Below are 24,437 nucleotides of genomic sequence, written 5' to 3'. Positions count from 1 at the left end.
GCAGGGAGCTGCACCCCACCCGAGACCACGGCACCTCTCAGCGTCACCCCTGACTGCCTGCAGTGGGCCCAGGCGGTTCAGGTGTGACTCCTTAGCCCAGCTCTCAAGGATGGGCTCAGCTGCTGTCTTACTGTGGGCTGTGGCTGCCAGGAGCACCTCCCTGAGGAGTGGGCTGTCGCGTCAGAGACTCCGGGGCTACTGGGAGACACCCACAAACACGCACCCCAGCCCACACTGCTACCCTGAGTTTAGCCACAGGCGGGCGAGACCACCAGAATTAGAACCTGCCTTCACTCTGGCATGCAGTCCACGGCTGCTCGGGGAGGAAGGGATAGACGCCCACCAGCTCCCTGTGCACCCCTGCCTCCGAGCCCTGGGTCACAGCCAGCTCTGTGGAGCCCAGAGTTAACACCATGTCTCACATTTTGGAGGAGACTCCACAGCCCCAGCAGTTCCAGGTCGCCCCTTCCTCCGGGGAGCCTACCCTTCAGCCCCAGGCTTGGCAGGCTGCACCTCTGGCAGGGCCTGGAAAGCCAAGCGCAGGGTGTGTGAGGCCCTCAGTCTATGGGCTGTTCCCTGGGGGTGAATGAGAAGACCATGGCCCAGGACACTTCCTCATACCCTTGCCCTGGGTGTTCACAGAGAGGCCCCACGAGGGTACAGAGGGCAGCCTCAGATTGGGAAGTGCGTCCACAGGCTTCCCACAGAGGCTCTGCCCTTTGGTGCCTCCTACGCAGACTGCAGCACCCCCACAGAGCTCCAACCCGGGGTGGCAGGACCACCCCAAGGGCCTCTGCGTCCTGGGAGCCAGGACCCCCACCTGGAGTTGGGGAAGTTGCTGGCGGGGAAGGGAGGATGATGAAGGAGGAGATCATCTGGCAATGGCCCTGGAGCATTCTTGAGCCACCCCCTCCCAGTCTGGGCCACGCCCTGTGGCAGGTGGGAGGACAATGTCGCCTGTGTGCCGTCACCCCAGCACGCTGGCTCAAGGGGAGGGCTGTGGTGCGGTCGCACTCCAGCCTCGGCCTCTCCTGATGTCCCTCTCCCTCCCTGCACAACCCCTGCTATCTGCCATCTCCATCCATCCAGCAGGGTCGCCTCCACAGGACCCAGGCGTCACCAAGGTAAGCAGTTTCCTGTCTTCCTTCCACCTGCTCCAGTCACTGCAGTAGAGGGACCTGGCAGCAGGGGCTCTGGAAAGAAGAATCTGGAAGGTGGGGTGGGGCAAAGGGGACCCTGGGACATTCAAGCACAGGGGATCAGAAGCACTGGCCCTTGCCTGGCTGGTCTCCAAGCTGCAACTACCATGAAATGTGAGGACAGTCTGGCAAGGCAGGACCCCAGGCCCCTGGCACATCATCCCCTAACCTGCATGCCCTCCAGGTTTAGGGGGCTGTCCAGCAGTTCCTCATCCCCAAAGGGCTGCAGGCCTGATGGCTGGTCAGCCCCAGAGTCCCTGGGAGCTCCTCGGAGCTGCAGGGCGCTACAGCAGGAGGCCCAGCACGAACCTCCGGGTCCCGCCCAGTCCAAGTCTCACCGTGGACTCTCAGTACGAGACGGGCCACATTCGCAAGCTGCAGGCCCGGCACATGCAGATGCAGGAGAAGACTTTCACCAAGTGGATCAACAACGTCTTCCAGTGCGGCCAGGTGAGTATAGCCAGCTGTGACCCACAGCCCACCCGTACCATGCCCCCAGCTCTGGCCAGTGGCCCTCGGGGGCGAGCTGTGGGGTCATCTGCCTGAGGCCAAGCTGAGGCCAGAGCTCCTTCTTCCAAGGCAGCTGCTCTGGGTCACACCTCTCAGGTCCCAGGATGGGAGGACAGGTGAAGCGGGGCTGACCCCATACCTGCCGCCGTCCCCTCCCCAGGTGGGCATCAAGATCCGGAACCTGTACACAGAGCTGGCTGATGGCATCCACCTCCTGCGGCTGCTGGAGCTTATCTCAGGGGAGGCCCTGCCACCCCCCAGCCGGGGCCGCCTGCGCGTGCACTTCCTGGAGAACAGCAGCCGAGCCCTGGCCTTCCTCAGGGCCAAGGTGGGCCCCAGGGAAAGGGGTCTGGGATGGTGCTGGGGCAGGCAGCTGGGACAGGCTGAACTATTGGGTCACCTTTCCTGGGCCAGGTCACAGGGCAGAGCAGAGGAGCTGGGGCCTCAGTACAGGGGGAGCAGCTGGGACACAGAGGAGCAGAAGCCAAGCCTTCCTCGCACAGCACCCCTGACTTGGAGAGCACCCAGCTGGCCGCGGCAGGAGCGATCCATGTCCCTACTGGGGTGGAAAATGTCATTCTGTCATAAGAGAGACTCACAGGATTCTAGGCTGAAAGAATCTTAGGCTTTTCATTTCACAGATGAGAAAACAGAGGCCCTGAATTATTTACCAGGCAAGATCGATGGTTAACCGGCCAACAGAGCCCAGATATGGGGCCATGGTGGGCTGGCATCAAGTGGGAAACAGAGGGAAGAGACGCGGACACTAAGACGGTGGGTGGGGAAGAGGAGCAGGGCCTGTCCTGGAGAAGGAGGGAGGAGGCCTCAGCAAATGAGGGGAGCCAGAGTTACCTGAAAGAAAGGGACAGGTCAAGGAGATGGCCGCTAAAAGGAAGCCGGAGCTCGAGGGACAGAGGGACCCTTATGGCCAGGGTGAGGGGCCTGTGCAGGGGTGGGGTGGAGCAAAGGGATCATTGGGAACCGGGAAACGTGAAGACCAAGGGCTCCTGGAGGTGCTGTCCCTGGAGGCTGTGAAGTCACTGAGCTGGGCTTGGCTGGACGGAGCCTGACTGTGCATTTCCATCACTATGTCCTGGAGTGGAGCTTCTGTCCAGCCTCCTGGGGTGCTGGTGTGTGGGAGGAAAGCCAGGGAGGGGAGAAACCCAAGCAAAGGGAAGGGGAGCGACCGCTGTCCTGAGCAGGTGCGAGAGCAGAACTCTGCCAGCTGCAGAATGCTGGGCCCTAGTTGATCCAGGGACAGTGACCCTGTGAGACAGTCATCTCCCCTCCAAGAACCTGGGAAGGGTGTAAGTTCCATAGCCTTTGTCAGAGGCATTGCAGCTCTCCCCAAGCTTTATATACAGCATGTCACTGATACCTCTGAGGGTGACATCCTCGTCTCCATACACAGGAGGCAACTGTGGTCTGGAAAGGACGAGGGAGTTGCAAACACACAGGGAATGTGTGGCAGAATGAGGGATGCACTCACTTATGGAGATGCTCCCATGCCCTGGGCATTCTATGCAGGCACTGGGCTACACTAAGCAAAGCCCAGACCCCCACCTCGAGGCATCTGGCTTCAATGGGAGACAGGTTCATTGAACCCAGATCAGCGGTATGCTGGTAAATGTTTAACAAATGATTCTCTGGGGGAAATAAAAGCTCCAGTGTGCTGTATTCGCTGATCCTATGGCATTAATACCCCCAGCATGGTGAGTTTAAGTCACCAGTGTGACATCGCTCAATAGGAAGTCGGGAGGATGGGCTCTCAGGAGCTGGGAGGAGCAGACAAACACCCCACTCCCCAGAGGCTCCAACTCTAAGGCAAGGTGATTGACACGCCAGGTGGAATCCACCCCAGGAGCACGGGTGGAATCCTTTAGCGACCAGCCGGATATACCAAAGCTTACCCAGGGGGACACCCAGGGCTGCAGCTCCTCCCACAGGGCTAGTAGTGGCTGGGTGAAGCCAGTTGCCCTTCAGGTCTTAGGGAACGTCTCACTCCTTTTCTTTCTCCATTCGGTACTTACTGATTGATTCCCTGCTGTGTGCCACTCCACTAGGATACATCAGAAAACAAAGTCAAGATCCTCACTTGAGCAGGGCAAGGGGATCGAGAGTGTGTATTTGGGTGGGAGAATAGTCCTTAGGTTTCCATGTTAAATAAAGTGGTCAGGCTAGGCAACATCTGCGTGAAGAGTCAAAGGCAGGGAGGTGAATCGCCATGCAGTTATACTTTCAGACAGCAGGCACGGCTGTGCAAAGGCCTGAAGTCCTGTGCTTAGAATCCCACGTAACTACAAGAATCTGATGGGCTTGGAGCTGTGTGGTTCCACAGAGAGGAAGATGCAGCCAGAGGGGGCTGGGGGCCAGACCCTGCGGGGCTTCTCCCCTTGACTCACCCATCCTCCCTGTCCACGTGGCAAGATGTAGGGCAGAGGAGTCACAACGTTGGTGTACTTAAGAGCCACCCAAGGTGGTGTTCAAGTGCAAATTCTCAGGCTCTGGCCCAAGGCAGTCTGACTGGGTGGAGCCTGGGAATCTGGATTTATAGCTGGCTGTGTTGGAGCTGGAACAGATGAAGAAGGCTGAGATCTGGGTGTGAGCCCAGGGACCCAGCCACCCCCGGATATCCCAGGACACCCTGGGAGATGGAGGCGGACAGTTGCTATTGTCTGTTGGGCTCACACATTGACTGTTATGACCCCTCATTTCCAAACCCTGTAGCTGAACCACTGATTTTGGCCCAGGTCTACCTGTAGCCCACACACAGGGGGTCCTGCTGCTCTAGCGGCCCAGCCCAGTTCACCAGGTTGGGGTTTCACTCAGGTGGGCTTGAGGCCATGGCTCCAACCAGGCGGGACGCCTTTGCTTTCCTGGACTTATCCCCTGCCGGCTTCTCCCTGGGGGACCTCCCGGCTGGGGCAGGATAGATTCCAGGACCCTCCCATCCCGCAGCTGGCACCCTAAGCTTTTGGTGACTGAGTCCTCTCTGGACATGGGCTTCATGGCTTAGCCCAGCCAACTGTGCCCACAGGTGCCAATACCATTCATCGGGCCAGAGAACATCGTGGATGGAGACCAGACACTCATCCTGGGACTCATCTGGGTCATCATTCTGCGTTTCCAGATCTCCCATATCTCCTTGGACAAGGTATGGCTCAGTCCCCAGCACCCAGCACCTGGTGACTCAGCCCAGCCCTCGCCTCACCTCAGACTCCTGGGGACTGAGAAGTTCCATGCAACTTTTATGATTCCCATAGGAGATCTTGGAAACTGCAAAGTCAATATTCACTCTTCAACCATGGGTGAAGAACCCAGGATACCAGAGATACTGTAATGTTGTAATATGCTAAAGTGAGGGCCAGGGCCATGGGCTTCAAACCAGGTCTGGGCAAGTCATTCACTAGGGAGGGTTCACGGTCACTGCCAGCACCCACTTTCACCCCTGTGTGTTGCTCCCCACTTGGCACTGAGGCTCTGTAACTTCCATTATACCACAATGTACTGTTGGGAGAAATGCAATGTGTGGAGGGAGTCCCAGCTCTGGAGGTTTACAAAGTCCCCGGCACCCTGCAGACCAAAGACAGCGTTTCTTTCATGGCCCCCCGCTTCCTCCATTCTACCTCTTTCCCCCGCACTGGATCAGAAAGACTGTAAACTCTTTGTGGCACAGGCCTGTAGTCCCAGCTCTCGGGAGGCTCAGGTGGGAAGATAAACTGAGCTCAGGATGTCGAGGGTGTGGTGAGCCATGATCGTACCACTGCACTCCAGCCTGGGTCACAGAGTAAGACCCTGTCTCAAAAAAAAAAAAAAAAAAAAAAAAAAGAGTCCTTATACTTACTCTTTTTCATAGTTTCATGATTTCCAGAATGCCACCTAAAACTCAATTCTAGTAGGTAAGGAAAATCAACCTGGAGAATGAAACCCTCATGAAAAGAAGCCACACATCTGGCACAAGTCCAGGACGGCCTGGAAACTCAGGGCCTGAGCCCCAAGAGGGCAGGAGAACTGTGCGTCTGCAGGGCTGAGCATCTATTTGAAGGCTGGAGGGGCTGATGGATTTCTAACTGACCTCAAGCCCTTTCAGGAAGCCATACTCACCTCCCCAGGCCCCTGGCCAGTTTCAGGTGCCCCCTGCAGCCTAGGCCCCTGGGAGCAGCACCGTCTCTGCCTGTCTGCAGCCCCCTCTGGCCCTGCTTGCTGCTGACTCAGATGTGTTTGGGCTCAGGCTAGCCCTGCTCCCTCACAAGCCATCCCAGCATTTTCCCTAGTTCCATCTGCCAGCCTGGCCCCACCATGCAGGGTACTGGGGCCTGACCTCACTAGGACCCAGGGCCTTGAGACTCCACTCCCCGGCATGTGGGCACCATGCACATCCTTCCTACCCAAGCTCTGGGGCCCAGAGGGCAGGGGAAGTGCAACCCGCTGAACCTTGATATTTTGAGTTTATAAACAGGAAGTGAGGCTGGGCGCGGTGGCTAACACCTGTAATCCTAGCACTTTGGGAGGCTAAGGCAGGCGGATCACTTGAGGTCAGGAGTTTGAGACCAGCCTAGCCAACATACTGAAACCTCGTCTACTAAAATACAAAAAGTTAGCCAGGCATAGTGGTGTGTCCCTGTCACCCTAGTTACTAGGGAGGCTGAGGCAGGAGAATTGCTTGAACCTGGGAGGCGGAGGTTGCAATGAGCCGAGATCGCACCACTGCACTCCAGCCCATAACATCGGGCCTGGCTCACAGAAAGCCTGCAGTGACGCGACCCAGTCTCATGAAACCCAGCCACAATCCCATGAGCCCGAGGTCAGTTAGCACAGCACCTGGCCCATCAGAGGGCTCAAAAAATGGGAGCTGTTGCTGTGTGGTCACCTGTGGTCATGCAAAGCCAGCGCCTCTGCAGGGACGGCTTTCCCTTGCTCCACTTCTTTGGAAGGCCCGTTGCTCTCACCCTCAACCCCTGCCCACCGTGGATGAAATTGGGTAAAATCAGATACTCTAAAGAGAGGAGAGTCACAGTGACCCCGGGCCGGGGAGAAGCAGGATCCGGCTATGGCCAGCCTGCCTCTCCCACAGCCTGTAGGCTGTCTGCCTCCCTACCCCATCCTTGCATGGTGACCCTGCTGCCCTGTCCTGCCAGGAGGAGTTCGGGGCCAGTGCAGCCCTGTTGTCCACCAAGGAAGCCCTACTGGTCTGGTGCCAGCGGAAGACAGCCAGCTATACCAACGTGAACATTACCGATTTCTCCCGAAGCTGGAGCGATGGGCTGGGCTTCAATGCCCTCATCCATGCCCACAGGTGTGACCCCACCCTCGTCAGGAGGCCTCCGCCCACTGGCCAACGACGCCTGGGTTTGGGTCCTCAGCCTGCCCATTGTCCCACATCTCTAGGCTTGAAGGAGGGAAAGTGGACACAGATGTAGAAGGGGCTGATGTCTGAGTCCCTGCTCTGGGTTGGCCCCTTTCCCTTCCCTAGACAATGCTACGAGATTGGCCAAGTTTACCTTTGACCCCAGTCTTCTGCACTTCCTGTGCCCCTCAATTCTATTCATGTTCTTCACCCTGGCAGCACTTGCCCTTTGAAGGTTCCCCCAGCCCCCCAGCCTGGTCCCTGTGCCAAATGAACCCTCCTCTTTCTCTATCAGAGTCCTACTCCTTCAGCAGGGCCTCAGATAACTATTGGGAAAATGAATTCACAAGAAGATGTGAATGGCCAATAGGAGCATGAGTGCATTTAAGAATCTACTGAAAGGAAAGCAATAGGTTCCTGCTGGTGAAGAGCCCTTCTCGCTCTCTTTCCAGGCCAGACCTGTTGGACTACAGCTCCCTGCGTCCAGACCGCCCACTGCACAACCTCGCCTTTGCTTTCCTGGTGGCTGAGCAGGAGCTGGGCATCGCTCAGCTGCTGGACCCCGAGGACGTGGCAGCCACACAGCCAGATGAGCGCTCCATCATGACCTACGTCTCCCTCTACTACCACTACTGCTCCCGCCTGCATCAGGGGCAGACTGTCCAGAGGAGACTCACTAAGGTGGGGGAGAAAGGAGGGGTGGGGTGAGCAAGGGCTCCAGAGGCAGACAGGCCTAAGCATGAAGCCTGCCCTGCCACGTACTAGCTGCGTGGCCTTGGCCAAGTCACCCAACTTCACTGTGCACCCTCTATCACATGGAGATGATGCTGCCTGGATGACAGAAGGCCCTTGTGAGTGTTCCAGAGAGCACGGGTCATGGGCCCAGCATGGTGCCTGGCATACAAGGGAAGCCAGGGGAGGAATGGCCCCTCCTGGGCCTCTCCCTTCTCCCCGACTCTCAGGCTATTAAGCTTCTAATGGGATTAAAAGGCTTAGAGAGCCAGGATTCTGCAAGGACAGGCACAGAAGAGGCTCTGCCGGCTGGGGCCACACAGAGTTCATGTTTCTGGGGGGCTTTCTTACTCTCTGGACACGATGGCAGAGGCTGAGGCCTGGAAGTGCTCTTCTCAGGGTGGGTATCTCAGTTGGGGTGTGGGTGGGGGGGACACAGGCCAAGGGCTGTCAGCTGCTTTGCGAGGTAGGGGGTGCAGGGAAGGGAAAGGCGGCCTAGAAAAAGAACAGCAGCCTGAAGGGCCTCAACCCCCACCAGTGAGGCCAAATGGGTAAAACAAGAGGAGGAAGGCAGGATAGCCTCACCCTTAGTCATGGAGAGGGCCCCAAGCTCCTGGGTCTGAGTGTACAATGCAAGCAAACCCAGTTCTCCGGGGTGGGGGTACCACCACTTCAAAGGATCTTCGGCTCAGAGAAGTAGCTTACAGCCCACCTGGGGAACTCTGGCTGGCACTCAGTGTCCATTCCAGGGCCTGTCCCAAGAAGGACCCTGATCCTTTCCTATGCCCTCCACCAGATCCTGCTTCAGCTCCAGGAGACAGAGGCGCTACAGACCCAGTACGAGCAGCTGGTGGCCGACCTGCTATGCTGGATTGCAGAGAAGCAGGCGCAGCTGGAGGCGCGGGATTTCCCAGATTCGCTGCCCGCCATGCGGCAGCTACTGGCAGCGTTCACCATCTTCCGCACCCAGGAGAAGCCACCCCGGCTACAGCAGCGAGGGGCTGCAGAGGCCCTGCTCTTCCGGCTACAGACAGCACTCCAAGCCCAGAACCGCAGGCTCTTCCTGCCTCCTGAGGGCCTGGGCCTTGCAGAGCTGTCCCAGTGCTGGGCAGGGCTGGAATGGGCAGAGGCCGCAAGGAGCCAGGCCCTGCAGCAGAGGCTACTGCAGCTGGAGCGGCTAGAAACCCTGGCCCGGCGCTTCCAGCGCAAGGCAGCTCTCCGGGAGAGTTTCCTTAGGGATGCAGAGCAGGTGCTGGACCAGGCCAGAGCCCTGCCAGCCAGCCTGGCCACGGTGGAGGCAGCCATTCAGAGGCTGGGCATGCTGGAAGCTGGCATCCTGCCCCAGGAGGGGCGCTTCCAGGCCCTGGCTGAGATTGCAGACATCCTCCAGCAGGAGCAGTACCACAGCTGGGCAGATGTGGCCCGCAGGTGAGCCCCAGCACATGAACTCTCCTCACAACTGGCTGAGGCTCTCCTACCACACCCCCATCCTTCCATGTCATGTGCCCATTCTGTGCCAGAGAGGAGAGGGGTGATTTATGGGTTCAGGGCTCCCTCTACAAAGATCTATCTCCCAGTGATGCTTGCAAGTCCACCATCAGTAATTCATCCCTATTGGTAAAGCACTTTCTAGGTAGCCTCTGATTCATCCACTAAACAAGAATTGATTGAGTGTCTACTACATCCCACACACTGTGCTAGCTGCTGGAGATTTAGTAGAGAAGAGGACAAACAAAAATTCCCTCCCTCATGAGCTTACACACTACTAAGGAAAACAGACAAATAAGAAAAATTCATAGCATGTGGTAATAAAGAAATAATAATAATAAAGGAGAGGCTGGGCACGGTGGCTCACGCCTGTAGTCCCAGCACTTTGGGAGGCTGAAGTAGGAGGATGACCTGAGGTCAAGAGCTCAAGACAGCCTGGCCAACATAGCGAAACCCCGTTTCTACTAAAAAATACAAAAATTAGCCAGGCATGGTGGCGAGTGCCTGTAATCCCACCTACTCGGGAGGCTGAGGCAGGAGAATCGCTTGAACCTGGGAGGCAGAGGTTGCAATGAACAGAGATGGCACCATTGCACTCCAGCCTGGGCAACAGAGCGAGACTCCATCTCCAAAAAATAATAATAATAATGATAATAATAACAATAAAGAGGATAGGGGAATATGAGGTGCTAAGGTTGAGTCGCTAGAGGGGATTCACTGGGAAGTTGACTTCCAAGTAAAGACCAGAAAGAAGTGGGCAGCTGGCCATGCAGACATGGGAGACAGAGTATTCTAGGCAGAGGACACGGCAAATGCAGTGTCCTTTCAGGCGAGCGCATGCCTAGCAGGTTTGAAAAGTAGCCTGAAGGCCAGTGTTGGCCAAAGTGAACAAGTGGCAGGAGCTGAGGTCAGGCGGGCACAGGGGTGAGGGGTGGGGATGGAGGTCAAGCCCGGCCTTGCAGGTACAGTAACGATTTGGTTTTTACTCAGAGATGGGAAATTAGTGGAGGACTTGAGCAGAGGAGTGACACGATCTGACTTTTGTTTTGTGATGCTCACCTGGATGTCATGTTGGGAATAGATCCAAGGGGCAGAGGCAGAAGCAGAGACACCAGTTACAAAGCTATTGCAGTAATCCAGGACAGAGCAGCAGTGGTGATAAGGGGTGAGGTTCTGGATAGATTTTGCAGACAGTGCCAAGTAGAATTTGCAGACAGATCAGACGTGGCCTGTGAGAAAATGAGTTATCAAGATGTTAGGCCGGGCCCGGCGACTCACGCCTGCAATCCCAGCACTTTGGGAGGCCAAGGCAAGTGAATCATCTGAGGTCAGGAGTTCGAGAGCAGCCTGGCCAACATGGTGAAAACCATCTCTACTGAAAAGACAAAAATTAGCCAGGCATGGTGGCCCATGCCTGTAATCCCAGCTACTCACGTGGCTGAGGCAGGAAAGTCACTTGAACCTGGGAGGTGGAGGTTGCAGTGAGCCAAGATTGCACCACTGCATTCCAGCCTGGGTGACAGAGCAGATTCTGTCTCAAAAAAAAAAAAAAAAGATTTTAGTCTGGGCACCTGGAAGGATGGAGTTTTCATCAACTGAGATGGGGACTGCATGCAAGGTAGGGGGCCCTGACAGCCTGATCCTTCCAGGCCCTCCTTCTGGCTTCTCTGCATGTGTCCAAAGATAGGACACACTGCCCCTCCCACCCCCTGCCAGGATGCTCTCAGAGTCCATAGGCCTTGCCCCAGCCACAGAGGTCAGACTCCTCCAGGGCAGCCAAGCCCCATCACGGACCGGGGAACCCTGAAGTAGCTTCCCTGCCCCAACCCAGAGGAGAGCTCCCTTATTCTCACGTCCTCCAGGCAGGAGGAAGTTACCCTGCGCTGGCAGAGGCTCCTTCAGCGTCTGCAGGGACAGAGGAAGCAGGTGGCAGACATGCAGGCTGTGCTGAGCCTGCTGCAGGAGGTGGAGGCTGCCTCCCACCAGCTAGAGGAGCTGCAGGTGGGCACTGGACCAGCAGGCCCTTGGGAAACACAGCAGGAGGGGGGACTTCCCCAGTGCCAGTGCTCAGAGGGACCCAGCACTTTGGGGCCACTGCAATGACCACTCATCTCTGGCCAGGGGCCGGCCAGGTCCACCGCCTGTGGGCAGCAGCTGGCAGAAGTGGTGGAGCTGTTGCAGAGGCATGACCTGCTGGAGGCCCAAGTCTCGGCCCACGGAGCCCATGTGAGCCATCTTGCCCAGCAGACAGCAGAGCTGGACTCCTCCCTGGGCACCAGTGTGGAGGTGCTGCAGGCCAAGGCCAAGACACTGGTCCAGCTCCACCAGAGCCTGGTGGCTCTTGTCAGGGCCCGGTAAGAGACTGCCCCAACTCTTCCACCTTTCCCAGAACTTTTCTGTAACCCAAATTATCTCCTGCCCAGGTTAAAGTACTGTTGGCCTGGCAGTTTTCTCCATACTGACCCTCACTTCCAAAGCCTCTGTCTCACCTGTTGAGTCATCCAGGGAAAAGAAAAACCCTAAGGGGAGTGTCTAACGCCTGAGGGGAACCCACTGCCCATGCCCCACTACTCCCCATGTCCTTCAGTGGTCCCTACTGTTCCTCAGGCGGGCCCTGCTGGAGCAGACCCTACAGCGGGCAGAGTTCCTGTGCAACTGTGAAGAGGAGGAAGCCTGGCTGAAGGAGTGCGGACAGCGGGTGGGGAATGCGGTCCTGGGCCGGGATCTCAGCCAGATCGCAGGCACCCTGCAGAAACACAAGGTGGCAGCTCCCCGTGCACGCCCGCCAGTCGCTAGCGCTGCACCCTTCCCTCTCGGCCCCCGGGCCCTCCCCTGTTCTTCCTTCACTGAGCCCCCTGCTCTGCCCGCCGCTAGGCCCTGGAAGCTGAGGTCCACCGCCACCAGGCCGTGTGCGTAGATCTCGTGCGGAGGGGACGCGACCTCAGCGCCCGCAGGCCCCCGACGCAGCCGGATCCCGGGGAACGGGCAGAGGCCGTGCAGGGCGCGTGGCAGCTGCTTCAGACCCGGGTGGTGGAGCACGGCGCACGGCTGCAGACAGCCCTGCTGGTCCTGCAGGTAGCGGGGCGGGGTAGGGGCGGGGTAGGGGCGGGGCCCAGCGAGGCGGGGGATAGGGGTGCCGGGACCTGCCAGCGCTCAGCCGCGCCCCTTCATCCACACACCCCCCGACCCCCTCCTGCAGTACTTCGCAGACGCGGCGGAGGCGGCTTCGTGGCTGCGCGAGCGGAGATTCTCGCTGGAGAGAGCGTCCTGCGGTCAAGACCAGGCGGCAGCGGAGACGCTGCTGCGGCGCCACGTGCGGCTGGAGCGCGTCCTGCGCTCCTTCGCGGCCGAGCTGCGGCGGCTGGAGGAGCAGGCGCGGGAGGCCTCGGCCCGGGCGTCGTTGTTCACGGTGCGGACGGGGGACAGGGAAGGTCTCCCTTGCTCTACTGCCGCTGGGCCACACAGAGGACAAAAATGGGAGGGCCTTTGTGGCCTCTGGCCTGGAATTCGTGGCCTTCCCGTGGCTGTGGGTGTCCCTCACCCTAGTCCTCAGGGGCATCTCACCTGTTGACCTAGCCCAGAAGTACTGGAATCCTGTCTGCCCACGCCGACCGAGGGCATCCAGATACAGCCTGGCCTGGCTCCCGTTGCTGGCAGTTTCAGAGCGTTAAGCAGTTTCCTCCAGGAAGGTTCCCTCCACTTGCATCCAGGCCGGTAGTGACCCTTCAGCCCTGTTTGGCTGTCTCTCCTGACTTAGCCCTCCTTGGTGGTTTGGACTCATCACTGCCTCAGACTGCCTTCTGACACCCCTTGCTCAGTTCATTGAGCCCCCAAAGTTCTTTAAAACACGTACAGCTTGGCTCACAGCCCCCATTCAAGAAGCTGTGTGTGTAGCACATGATGTGGAAGTCAAAGCCATCGGATCCTGTGCTCACATTTGGCCCCTCGACTCTCAGCCCCAAGGAAGTTTCCTGTCCCCCAGACCCATGTCCCACACACCCCTTGAGCTACAGCTCAGGCCCTCCAGGTCTCAGGGCACAGAGGCGGGGGTAGCCAAAGCCCCTGCTGCGTGATGGGGCCCTCTCTAGACACGCTGCCCTCTGTCACACAGGTGAAGTGTGCCCTGAGCCCTCCAGGAGGAAGCCTGAGGAACCCAGGGCCCTGGAGTGAGGCTTCCTGCCACCCTGGGGATGCCTGGAAGACGGCTCTCCCAGCTGAGCCTGACCCTGACTTTGATCCCAACACCATACTCCAGACACAGGACCACTTGGGTCAGGACTATGAGAGTGTGCGGGCCCTGGCAGAGGTAACACTTCTTTTTCAAGAAATGCTCGAGTCCTTACCCTGTGCCAGAAACTCCTGCGCAATGATCCCAGGGGAGAAGGCAGTGACTGACATGTTCCCTGTCCTCAAGGAGCTTTTCTCATGGCTAAGAAGATGTTAGACAACTAATTAGATGCGGGTGTGATGGGATCACATGAGAAGGTAGCCCAGGTCAGGCTGGAGGTCAGGGAAGACACCTTGGAGGGAAGGACTTTTAAGCTGAGGCTTGAATGAGAAACAGAAAGCAGGTAAACCCAGGGGTGCTGGCCAGGACCTGTGCAAAGGTAGGAAGGGGGCCCAGTGGAGGAAGGGAAGACCCGGGTGCCCGCAGCACAGACGCTGGGGAGGCCATGGCCAGAGGAGAGACTAGAGAGGCAGGTGGAGGTGGAGCAGGCAGAGGGAGCGGTGTGGATTTCACCTAAGAGCAGAGCTGGCACTGAGGGGTTTCAGCAGGGCAAGGTCAGACAGGAGCACACTGCCAGGTCCCTTTACCCTACCCTAAGCCCTTGCCAGCTCCCTCCAGGTGGTGCCAAGAGGCCTCTGAGAGAGGATGTGGGGCCCAGCAGTGAGGCAGGGACCCCCTCTGGCCCTGACCCTGGGCTCTGCTGGTGGGCTGGGATGGGGAGGAGCACCCCTTTGACCTTCCCCGACCCTCACCCCAGCCTTGGGCCACCTCTCTCCAGCGCCGCAGGGCCCGGCTGGAGGAGGCCATGGCCCTGTTTAGCTTCTGCAGTTCCTGTAGGGACCTCCAGTTGTGGCTGGAGAAGCACACAGCGCTGCTCCAAAGGGTGCAGCTCCAAGCTGACATCCTGGAAGTCACACAGCTCAAATATGAGGTACAGCCCTGGGAGCTTGGCACCTCCTCCTCGCCTTGCCCCTGCCTCCCTGTGGTCCGCTGCTGTAACTCAGTTCTCCAATTTAACTACCGTCCTGCCTGGGGGAGGGGAGTAGAGAGCTGGCCTGAATTTCCAGGGCCTCCTGGCCCTTAAGACTCAGATGGCTGTCCTTCCAGGGGCAGGCAACGTGGGCACCCCTGTAGCAGAGAGGACCACTGAGGTACATCATAGGCTTGAGGGGAGTGCGGAAAAAGAAAAAGCCCCCCAAGAGGCCTGGGTCCTCCTTTTCCCTAGAACTTCCTCACTGCCCTGGCTGTGGGAAAGGGCCTCTGGGCTGAGGTCAGCAGCTCTGCTGAGCAACTGAGGCAGAGATATCCTGGGAACTCCACACAAATCCAACGACAGCAGGAGGAACTGAGCCAGAGGTGAGAACGAGGCAGGAGTGCAGGTGGCGAGGCAGGCGGACACAATGCCCAGCCTGGGCCTGACTCACCTCCTCCCACCGTGCCAGGTGGAGAGGCTGGACATGTCCGAGGCACAGGGAAGGGGCAAGGGACAGCCAGTCTGGCAGCTTCTGTCATGTGAGGCTCTGGCCAAGGCTCCAGGATGGATGGGGAGGTGTCCCTGTGGTGGAGACAACCTCGTACCCTCTGCCCAGGTGGGGGCAGTTGGAGGCCCTGAAGAGGGAGAAGGCCGTGCAGCTGGCGCACAGTGCGGAAGTGTGCAGTTTTCTGCAGGAGTGTGGACCCACACAGGTCCAGCTGCGAGACGTGCTCCTCCAGCTGGAGGCCCTGCAGCCAGGGAGCTCAGAGGACACCCGCCACACCCTGCAGCTGGCCCAGAAGACGACTCTGGTGCTGGAGAGGAGGGTCCACCTCCTCCAAAGGGTGGTCATAAAGTACGGCCAGTGCAGTGGTGGCACTGGGAGGCAGTGACGACCATGGGAAGACGTGGGCAGGGTAGTGAAATGAGGAAGGGACAGAAACTGGGCTGGGGAGAGGACAGGCAGGAGGGGCTGTCAGAAGCGCTCTGGGAAAGGTAGGGGGGATGATCAGCAGAAAATGCTCCTGGGGACAGGAAGAGCCCTATGTTCTTGCTGCCCCCAGGTCAAGGGTGGAGTGGGCCATTCAGAGTCACCACCACTGTCCCTGGGGGATGCAGGTTTGGGAGGAGGACATGCGCCTGGGGCACTGGGCCTAGGACAAGGCAATGACTATGCAGCGCACCCTGTCTCTCAGGGTCGAGGAGTCAGGCCACGCAGAGAGCCAGCCTCTGCAAGGACAGGTGGAAACACTGCAGGGGCTGCTGAAGCAAGTACAGGAACGAGTGGCCCAACAGGCCCGGGACCAGGCTGAGGCTCAGGCCCGGCAGAGCTTCCTGCAAGAGAACCAGGAACTGCTACTGTGGGCAGAGAGTGTCCAGGCTCAGCTGCGCAGCAAGGAGGAGTCGGTGGATGTGGCCTCGGCTCAGCGGCTGCTGAGGGAGCACCAAGACCTGCTGGAGGAGATCCACCTGTGGCAGGAGAGGTCAGGACAGGAGGGCAGAAGGGGTGTGCTTTGGGCTGGGCCCGGGGCTCTGGGCTCTGGGTTCAAGCCCAGAAAGAGCATGCAGGAAGTAGTGTGATTTCCCCAGGGAGGGGCCCAGACTGGTTGGCATCTGGCATCTGGTGCTTGAGGACTGGGTCAGGCAGCCTGTACGCTTTAAGGAGAGACCCAGGACACTGAGCTGCCTAGGAGGCTCTCTCCAGCCCAGGCCTGGCCGGCCCCCTCCAGGTGGGCCCGGTGCGTTGCTTTCAATCAGGGCATCTACCCTCCCCTGCCATCCTGGGTAACACGGACCCCACTGGCCCCTAAGTGGAATGACTCAGGACCCACCCATGGGCCTGAGATACCCACCTTCTCAGTCAGGCGGTGCCTCTCCTCCTGCAGGGATGATGTTATGGGCTGGCAGGCAGGCAAGGCCACCAGGGACAGTCCACAGGCTGTGCCCCACCTGAGGGCGCCTGGCAGGTGGTCAAGTGGGCACTGAAATGCATCTGGTCCTCAGCTTGCCAGACTCCAGTACCTGGTTCAGGGCTGCAGCAGCTCAGAGGAAGTGGAGCCTTGCTCTAATTCACACAAGGGTGTTACCTGTTCCCAAGCCACCTGCTGAAAGGGGCACCTTTTCTAATTGTTCAAAGGCTCCATCGGGGCTTGCAGTGGCCCTGGGATCAGATGCTTGTGTGGCTTGTGTGATTTTTCCCTCTTGCGCTGTGCTGCCTCCGCATGTGCTCTAGGCCCGGCATTGGCCGTTGACAGTCCACACTTAAGGACGGCCAGGTGGAGCTGGTGGGAGCTTGGGAACCCCTGCATCCTAAGCACTCTGCTGGGTCTATCACATTCAGTGTCTCATTCATGCTCCAAGATGCATGAACCCTGGAGGTGAGAGGAGGAGGAGGCTGACAAGGGGGGCCTGCTGGGGTTTGACTCTCTGCCTGTCATCCTGGTCAGGCTGCGGCAGCTGGACGCTCAGAGCCAGCCCATGGCAGCCTTGGACTGCCCAGACTCCCAAGAGGTGGCCAACACTCTGAGGCTCCTGGGGCAGCAAGGCCAGAAACTGAAGGCTGTGTGGGAGCAGAGGCAGCAGTGGCTGCAAGAGGGGCTGGAGCTGCAGAAGTTTGGCCGAGAAGTGGATGGTTTCACTGCCACCTGTGCCAACCATGAGTCCTGGCTGCACCTGGACAACCTTGGGGTATGGAGCAGGAATGTGGAGCTAGGCTGTCACTCCCTGTCACTGGAGGGCGCTCATCCCCTTGGGTCCGGAAGCTGGGCTGGGACAGTGGCGGGTGAGATGGTCCTGACTCCCACCCTCCCAGGCATGACCTCAGGTCTCTGCACTCCCAGGAGGACGTGAGGGAGGCCCTGAGCCTGCTGCAGCAGCACCGGGAATTTGGGCGGCTCCTGAGCACCCTGGGGCCTCGGGCAGAGGCTCTGCGGGCACGCGGCGAGAAGCTGGTTCGGAGCCAGCACCCAGCTGCACACATGTGAGCCTGGCCTCAGTCTGCAGCACCTGCAGACGACCCTTTCTCAGCCTGCACAGACGGCCGCCCTGGGGCTGGGAGAGTGGGGGGTGAGGGGAGAGTACACCTCGCGCTGCGGTGGGAGTCCTCTCCCATGCCCTCCTCCAACTCCCCCGGCCCTCCAGGGTCAGAGAGCAACTGCAGAGTGTCCAGGCACAGTGGATCAGGCTCCAGGGCAGGAGTGAGCAGAGGAGGAGGCAGCTGCTGGCTTCCCTCCAGCTCCAGGTGAGGGGCAGGGCCCAGGGCGCATGCGGCCTCCCTGAGAAGAAGGCCTGAGACCATGCGGAGCTCTGTGCAGCCTACAGAGCACTTCCCTCACCTGCTGTGTCATTCATCCTCTCGACACCTTGTGTGAGGCAGGCAGCACAGCTCAGGTTTTTCCTGATGAGGAAAACTGGGGCTGTGGCCACACCGCCCGCAGACGAAGGGCCGGGCCTGATGTCTGGGCCTCTGAACTAAGCCCACATTCCCCCTCCTCCCACCATGCCCTTTCCCCAGTGCTTTGGGCCACACTTTAGGGTCTTGCACAGGTCGTGGCACCAGCTGCCAGCCTTGGCTCTGTCCAATGTTTGCTCAGCCCCCACAGCAGAGCAGGGCTGGGGGCTCCCTGAGCTCCCCTGTGTTTGGAGAGGTGCAGCCGTAGGGGATCTGATGTCGGCTAGAGCAGCAAGGACCCGACAGGCGTTCCTCCTCTCTAGGCACAGCCCTTCTGCCCCACACGGGGAGCAGCAACCCCAGGCCCCACCCAGAACCAGCTCTGGTCCTGCTTTTCCCCGTGGGGGATCCCTTCCCTTAGAGGTAGGTCCTTGCACCAGCCCCCACCCCCATGCTCTGAGACCCACGCTTGCCCGGTTCTTGGCAGGAGTGGAAGCGGGATGTGGCGGAGCTGACGCAGTGGATGGAGGACAAGGAGCTGATGGCGGCACATGAGCCCTCCGGAGTGCGCAGAAACATTCTGTGGACACTCAAGCGGCACGAAGCAGCTGAGAGCGAGCTTCTCGCCACCCGCAGACACGTGGAGGCCCTGCAGCAGGTGGGGGACATGGGACAGAGAGTGCAGAGCCTCCTCGTCTTCAAATTCCCAACCCTACTGCACCACCTGTTTTCATGGAAGAGTCTTTGAAGGAAGAATCTGCCTCAGCTTGAACTTAGAACCTCCCTCCCCAAGCCTCCTTGATGCTGCTGGCATCCCCTTGGCACCCAAACCAGTCCCAAAGCTGCCGCCATCCATCCCTTCCCCCTCAACTCTCCGTGGCAAGTCCCAGAGCTGACCACCTCTACCAGAACACGGCTTTCCCCAGCCACCAACCTAATGCCGGCTCACCTCACTCCATTTGCCGGGGTCAGAGGACCCTCCTACCTGCAGTTTTGGGGCCACATGAACTGCTTTCGTCCAGGCAGCCTGTGGAATGCAGCTGTGGCCAGCCCCTCACCTCCACTGCCACCCAGGTCCAGCCTGCTGCGGCCACGGGTGGTACCAGCAGCTCAGCCAAGCTCCCTGGGCCTTTCTCTCCACTCCAGGTCGGCAGAGAGCTGTTCAGTGGGAGGCCCGGTGGCCAGGAGGACATACAGACTAGGCTTCAAGGCCTGAGGAGCAGGTGGGAAGCCTTGAACCGCAAGATGACTGAGCGTGGGGACGAGCTCCGGCAGGCTGGACAGCAGGAGCAGCTCCTGAGGCAGCTGCAGGTCCGCTGGGAAGAGGGACAGGGCACAAGAGGGAGACGGAGTCCAGGCTGGGCCGGACAGAACAGGGAGGGAGAAGTCTGGGTGTTCTGACCCTGGCTCTGCAGCCTTTGGAGGCCTCTGGCCTAGGACAAGCTGAGTGTGGCTTTCCCCTCAGTCGGCCAATACAGGATTCTCTCCTGTGTGTCCAGCGTGTGGTCAGCCCAGCTTGAGTCCCCCAGGGAGAAAGAAGTGTGAGGGAACAGGGGAAGATTGGGCACTTCTGGTTGGGGGTTGGCAGTGGTGGGGACAGAGGTCCCTGGTGAACCTGGTCCTGCAAATCCTACAGTCCCAGAGCCCGGGAAGGCCACTTGCTGTGCTATACACGGAGAGCCTAAGGCAGCTCCTGGCGTCCCTCCCCAGGATGCAAAGGAGCAGCTGGAGCAGCTCGAGGGGGCCCTGCAGGGCTCAGAAACGGGGCAGGACCTGCGCTCCAGCAGGAAGCTGCAGAAACGGCACCACCAGCTGGAGAATGAGAGCCGGGCCCTGGCCGCCAAGATGGCTGCCCTCGCCTCCCAGGCCCGTATCGTGGCTGCCTCCCCGGCCATCCTGGAAGAGACCCAGAAGCACCTCCGGAGGTGGGGCCTGTCCTCCCACCCACCTGTGTGTCACTCCCCTGTGTGAATTTAAGTTCCCACAGGGTGGCACCCACAGGACTGGGGTGTCTAGACCTCCTCCCTTATGGGTAGAGTCATTCTGGATGGGACGGTTGGAGACCCCATTATATATCTTCAGCAGGACCCCCACAGTGCGGTCAGGCAAGTCATCTAGGCCATGAGGTGGGGCCCTGGCGCCCTTCCGCTGCCTCTCTTTGTCAGGTGGGGCTTTGCTCTGTTCCCTGGTCTTGTTCTTCACGGGCCCCGTCTGGGCCAAGGAAAGAACCAGGAGCCTTATCCTCACTCTGTTCCCAACCTCTCCCATCTCTTCCTCCTCCTCCTAGGCTGGAGCTTCTGCAGGGGCATCTGGCCATCCGGGGCCTGCAGCTGCAGGCCTCAGTGGAGCTGCACCAGTTCGGCTACCTGAGCAACATGGAGCTCTCATGGGTGGCTGAGCACATGCCCTGCAGCAACCCCACCAGCTATGCCGAGTGCTTGAATGATGCCCAGAGCCTTCACTGCAAGCACAAGGTAATAGCCCTCTTCTTCCTACATGATTCCGGACATCCACTTCCCAGACCTTAGAAACGCTCTGCCCCTACTCAGGTGTCCTGGCCTCTAAGCCCTCCCCACTGGGTATCCCAATTTCCAAATCTCTGCCCCAGCTATTTTGACCCTGGGGATCTTGCCTGGAGATCTTGCCTGGATGGGGCCTGGAGCCACATCCATGGCTCTGCTCCAGACGCCCCTGGGTTAAGAGCAGCAGCCTCTCAAGCCGCTCTGTGGCAGGAGCTCCAGGTGGAGGTAAAAGCTCACCAGGGGCAGGTGCAACGGGTGCTGAGTTCTGGGCAGAGCCTGGCAGCTTCAGGGCACCCCCAAGCCCCACACATCATGGAGCAGTGCCAGGAGCTGGAAGACCGCTGGGCAGAGCTGGAGAGGGCATGTGAGGCGCGGGCCCGGTGTCTGCAGCAGGCTGTCACTTTCCAACAGGTAGGATGCAGGGAGGTGGGGTTGGGGGATGAGGCAGAAGTCAGGGCTCCTTGAGGGGCCACCTGTGGGACTCTCAGGGAGGCGGGTCAGTGGGGGCTCTGGGCCGGGAGCTGATGGGTGCCCCATGGGCACAGAAGCCCCTTTGTGCAGCATGCTGGAGAGCAGGGGCAGATGTCTCCAGGGCTGAAGGAGAGTCCTGAGATCCTCTAGGTGAGTCGGCCCCACTCTTGGCAGTACTTTCTGGATGTGTCAGAGCTGGAGGGCTGGGTGAAGGAGAAGCAGCTGCTGGTGAGCAGTCAGGACTATGGCAGAGACGAGGCAGCCACCCTCAGGCTCATTAAGAAGCACCAGGTACCACGTCCTGAGCCTCCCCTCCAGTGTGGCTTAGGTGATGATGGACCACAGGAAGAGGGCTGCCACCCTCGCTCTCTCAGAGGCATGGAGCCCTGCTCTTGCTTCCTGGAGACACAGCCCCATCCCCACTGCCCACCCAGATCCCACAGTGCCCCTTCTTCCAAGGCGACCAGGGCACTGTGATGTACATGCTTTCTCCCTTCATCTTCTTATGAGTCTTGCCTCTCCCTGTGGCTTTGGGGTTTCTCCGCCTACTCTTGCTTCCTCTCTACCCCACCCCTCGCACTTTTCTCCTCTGTTGAGGTCACCTCCCCAGCCTGCTCCATATCTCCCACAGGTTTATTCCTCCCAGGCTTTGCCTCACATCCTTTGAGCTAACTAAATGCCCTTCCTGAAGCTGACCTCCTCCCACAAACATCCCCTGGCTGAAGGGAGGGAGGTCTCGAAGTCCCCTTCCTCACTCCTGAATTTGGACTCCCAGAACCACACAAGCTCCAAAGCCTGGGGCCCACAGCAGTCCCGGTTCCTGCTCTCACTGAAGTGTCCTCCTGTCTGGGCATGCTTTCTGCACAGCCCCAGTTCCAGTGTGTTCTGCCACAGGACTTTCAGAGAATCTTTTCTAAAGGCCTGTAGCCTTGGCCTCACGGAGCACCCCCCCGGTTATACTGGACAGCTTGCTTAATTCTGCCTCTCTCTCACACATGGAGGTTGGGGTTCAGTCTGATGCCTCCTGTGCCCTCCCTTCCTTGGCCCAGATTAGCCAGCATTCACCTTTCCCTGCTAAATAATGAGCCCTCAGTGGGCACAGACCAGGTGTTCACTTAATGGAACAATAAGTCCTTACTCCATCAGTGATGGGTAGAGGGTTGCTGGGTGGGCGGATGGATGCGTTGAGGTAGATGGATGGGGGTGTGAGTGGTGGGTGAATGGATGAGGATTGGTGACTAGATGGGTGGGGGACGGACAGGTGGGTGGATGAGTCACCCAGGCTGAGCCTGGCGTGGGTCCTCGTTCATCACAGGCTCTACGGGAGGAACTAACCATTTACTGGAGCTCCATGGAGGAGCTTGACCAGAGGGCCCAAACCCTCACTGGCCCTGAAGCCCCTGAGCAGCAGCGTGTGGCGCAGGAGAGGCTCCGGGAGCAGCTGCAGGCACTGCAGGAGTTGGCGGCCACACGGTGAGGGCACCGTACCCCCTCTCATCAGTGGGTACAGGAGGCCTAGCCACAGCTGACTGTTCCCGTGCCATGGCCCTAAGTCGAGCAGAACCCATGACCCCAGGCTGTAGAGTGGTGCTAGGAGAAGGGTATGCGTTGCTCACCTCTTTCCATAAATTCTTCAGTGAGGCCCCACAACTCCCTGCTGTCCATCTCCCCACATCTCCCCATGTCCACACCCTCCTCTGCCCCTACACTCGCCCTGCTGGGTCTACTATTGCCTGAATCACGAGCTGCAGGCTTGGACAGAGACCATGAGTAACCCCATTCTTCAGATTGGCCCCTCTGGCTGGCCTGGCTGGCCCCCGGGGGGCGGGCAACTCACTTCTGGGGAACCACGGGCTGTCACCACAGGGACTGGGAACTGGAGGGGGCCCTGAAGCTGCACGAGTTCCTGAGGGAGACCGAGGACCTGCAGAGCTGGCTGGCACGCCAGAAGCAGGCGGCCAAAGGAGGGGAGAGCCTGGGGGAGGACCCCGAGCACACCCTGGTGAGAAGAGGGCCAGGGTCAAGGAGGGTGTCCTGGGGCAGAGCCTGTGGGGTAGGAAAGCTGGCCCTGGCGGGGCGGAGGGAGAAGGTGGTGCAGAGCGGTGAGCCCTGGCTGAGGCGGACCTGCTGAGGGGAGCGGGCAGACGCCGTGGCCGTCCAAGCCCATATCACCCAGTTGGGCACTGAGGTGCCTCAATTCCCAGGCTGCTTGCCGCGTAACCATTCGGGGGCTACCCTGTCACCCACTCCCGTCTTCTCAGCACCTCTGCACCAAGTTTGCAAAGTTTCAGCGCCAAGTGGAGATGGGCGGCCAGCGGATGGCCGCCTGCCGGCTGCTGGCGGAGAGCCTGCTAGCGCGTGGGCACAGTGCTGGCCCCATGGTGCGTCAGAGGCAGCAGGATCTGCAGTGAGTGCCCAGTGGGCCAGGCCAGCATGGGGTGTGGGGGAAGGAGCTGGGCAGGCAGGGCCCAGAGTGGTAAGAGAGGATGGCATGCTGTGAGGGCCGCGCTGGCCCCGGCTGCCCACGGGGCTCTGCAGGGGGCCTAGCTCCGGAGGAGCCAAGCCCGCCACAGGCTCTGGACTGTGAAGGGAGGTGAGGCTGGGTGTGCAGGTCAGAGTCCTGCTCCTGGGACTGAGAGCAGGAGCTGTAGGAAGATGGTGGGGCCGGATGTCAGGGCCTTCCCCTGAGCTGTCCCAGCTCCTGTGCTCACTCGGGACAGCTCATGCCTCATGTCGTTCCTAGTTGTCCACTTGGCTGATTTGGATCCACTCCCAGCCTGTGAGCTTTCAGGCAAGGTCATGACTCGCTCATAACCCCTAGCCCAGAGCCTGGCCTGGCAAAAGCCTTAGGAGCTCAGCGAGTTGCAGAGTTAATGAAGAATGGAGAGATGTGACCTCTGCCCACAAAGCGTCCGTAATCATAATCTGGGTGACGCGCTATAAATCAAAGCACAAGATGTAAGGAGTGTCGCAGAGCACAGATACCATTCAGTGCCCAGTATTACAGCATCAAAACATGGAATTCATGGTAAAGCTAGAAGACAGGCTCCCGGGAAGAAAGTGCGTAGGCAGGGCCACAGGCGGGAGAGGTTTTAAGGAGGAGGAGCTTCGAGCAAGTTCTGATACAACCCAGAGAGGAGGGGGCTGACCAGACCTAGCGAGAGGGAGGAACGAGGCAGCCCAGGGCTGATCCCCTGCTGGTCTTCCACACGCCACGGGCAGGGCCACCTGGTCGGAGCTGTGGGAGCTGACCCAGGCCCGAGGCCACGCGCTCCGAGATGCCGAGACCACCCTCAGAGTTCACAGAGATCTCTTGGAAGTCCTCACCCAGGTCAAGGTGTGAGCTGGAGGGGTTGCTAGAAGTGGACACATTCCAGGCTCAGTGCCCACCCTCCATTTCTCATCTCCTTGGCATTCTCCTTTCCTCAGGAGAAAGCCGCGAGCCTCCCCAACAATGTGGCACGGGACCTGCGTGGGCTGGAGGCCCAGCTGAGGAGCCACCAGGGGCTGGAGCGAGAACTCGTGGGCACCAAGCAGCAGGTGAGCCCAGCTGGCTGCCTTTCCGACCCAGGCCCC

General features: G+C 59.5%; 1 protein-coding gene across 1 annotated transcript in view; it reads left to right on the top strand.

Moving 5' to 3' along the window:
* Positions 1–1,433: 1,433 nt before the first annotated feature.
* SPTBN5 (spectrin beta, non-erythrocytic 5) overlaps positions 1,434–24,437 on the top strand; it is a 45,696-nt gene continuing 22,692 nt past the window's right edge. Inside the window, exons 1-30 of the mRNA XM_025390741.1 lie at positions 1,434–1,649; positions 1,870–2,037; positions 4,747–4,863; positions 6,848–7,005; positions 7,509–7,737; positions 8,585–9,216; positions 11,139–11,277; positions 11,398–11,630; positions 11,884–12,037; positions 12,151–12,351; positions 12,476–12,685; positions 13,388–13,582; positions 14,283–14,435; positions 14,730–14,860; positions 15,094–15,333; positions 15,674–15,961; positions 16,925–17,165; positions 17,318–17,457; positions 17,619–17,718; positions 18,356–18,526; positions 19,015–19,179; positions 19,579–19,793; positions 20,156–20,342; positions 20,601–20,801; positions 21,036–21,152; positions 22,177–22,334; positions 22,728–22,863; positions 23,123–23,268; positions 24,084–24,198; positions 24,291–24,401. Coding sequence (XP_025246526.1) covers positions 1,434–1,649; positions 1,870–2,037; positions 4,747–4,863; positions 6,848–7,005; positions 7,509–7,737; positions 8,585–9,216; positions 11,139–11,277; positions 11,398–11,630; positions 11,884–12,037; positions 12,151–12,351; positions 12,476–12,685; positions 13,388–13,582; positions 14,283–14,435; positions 14,730–14,860; positions 15,094–15,333; positions 15,674–15,961; positions 16,925–17,165; positions 17,318–17,457; positions 17,619–17,718; positions 18,356–18,526; positions 19,015–19,179; positions 19,579–19,793; positions 20,156–20,342; positions 20,601–20,801; positions 21,036–21,152; positions 22,177–22,334; positions 22,728–22,863; positions 23,123–23,268; positions 24,084–24,198; positions 24,291–24,401 — 5,667 coding nt within the window. The remainder of the gene's footprint in view (positions 1,650–1,869; positions 2,038–4,746; positions 4,864–6,847; positions 7,006–7,508; positions 7,738–8,584; positions 9,217–11,138; positions 11,278–11,397; positions 11,631–11,883; positions 12,038–12,150; positions 12,352–12,475; positions 12,686–13,387; positions 13,583–14,282; positions 14,436–14,729; positions 14,861–15,093; positions 15,334–15,673; positions 15,962–16,924; positions 17,166–17,317; positions 17,458–17,618; positions 17,719–18,355; positions 18,527–19,014; positions 19,180–19,578; positions 19,794–20,155; positions 20,343–20,600; positions 20,802–21,035; positions 21,153–22,176; positions 22,335–22,727; positions 22,864–23,122; positions 23,269–24,083; positions 24,199–24,290; positions 24,402–24,437) is intronic.

Source organism: Theropithecus gelada, chromosome 7a, assembly GCF_003255815.1.
Source record: "Theropithecus gelada isolate Dixy chromosome 7a, Tgel_1.0, whole genome shotgun sequence".
Taxonomy (NCBI): Eukaryota; Metazoa; Chordata; class Mammalia; order Primates; family Cercopithecidae; genus Theropithecus; species Theropithecus gelada.
This window is presented reverse-complemented; position numbering and strand designations above follow the sequence as displayed.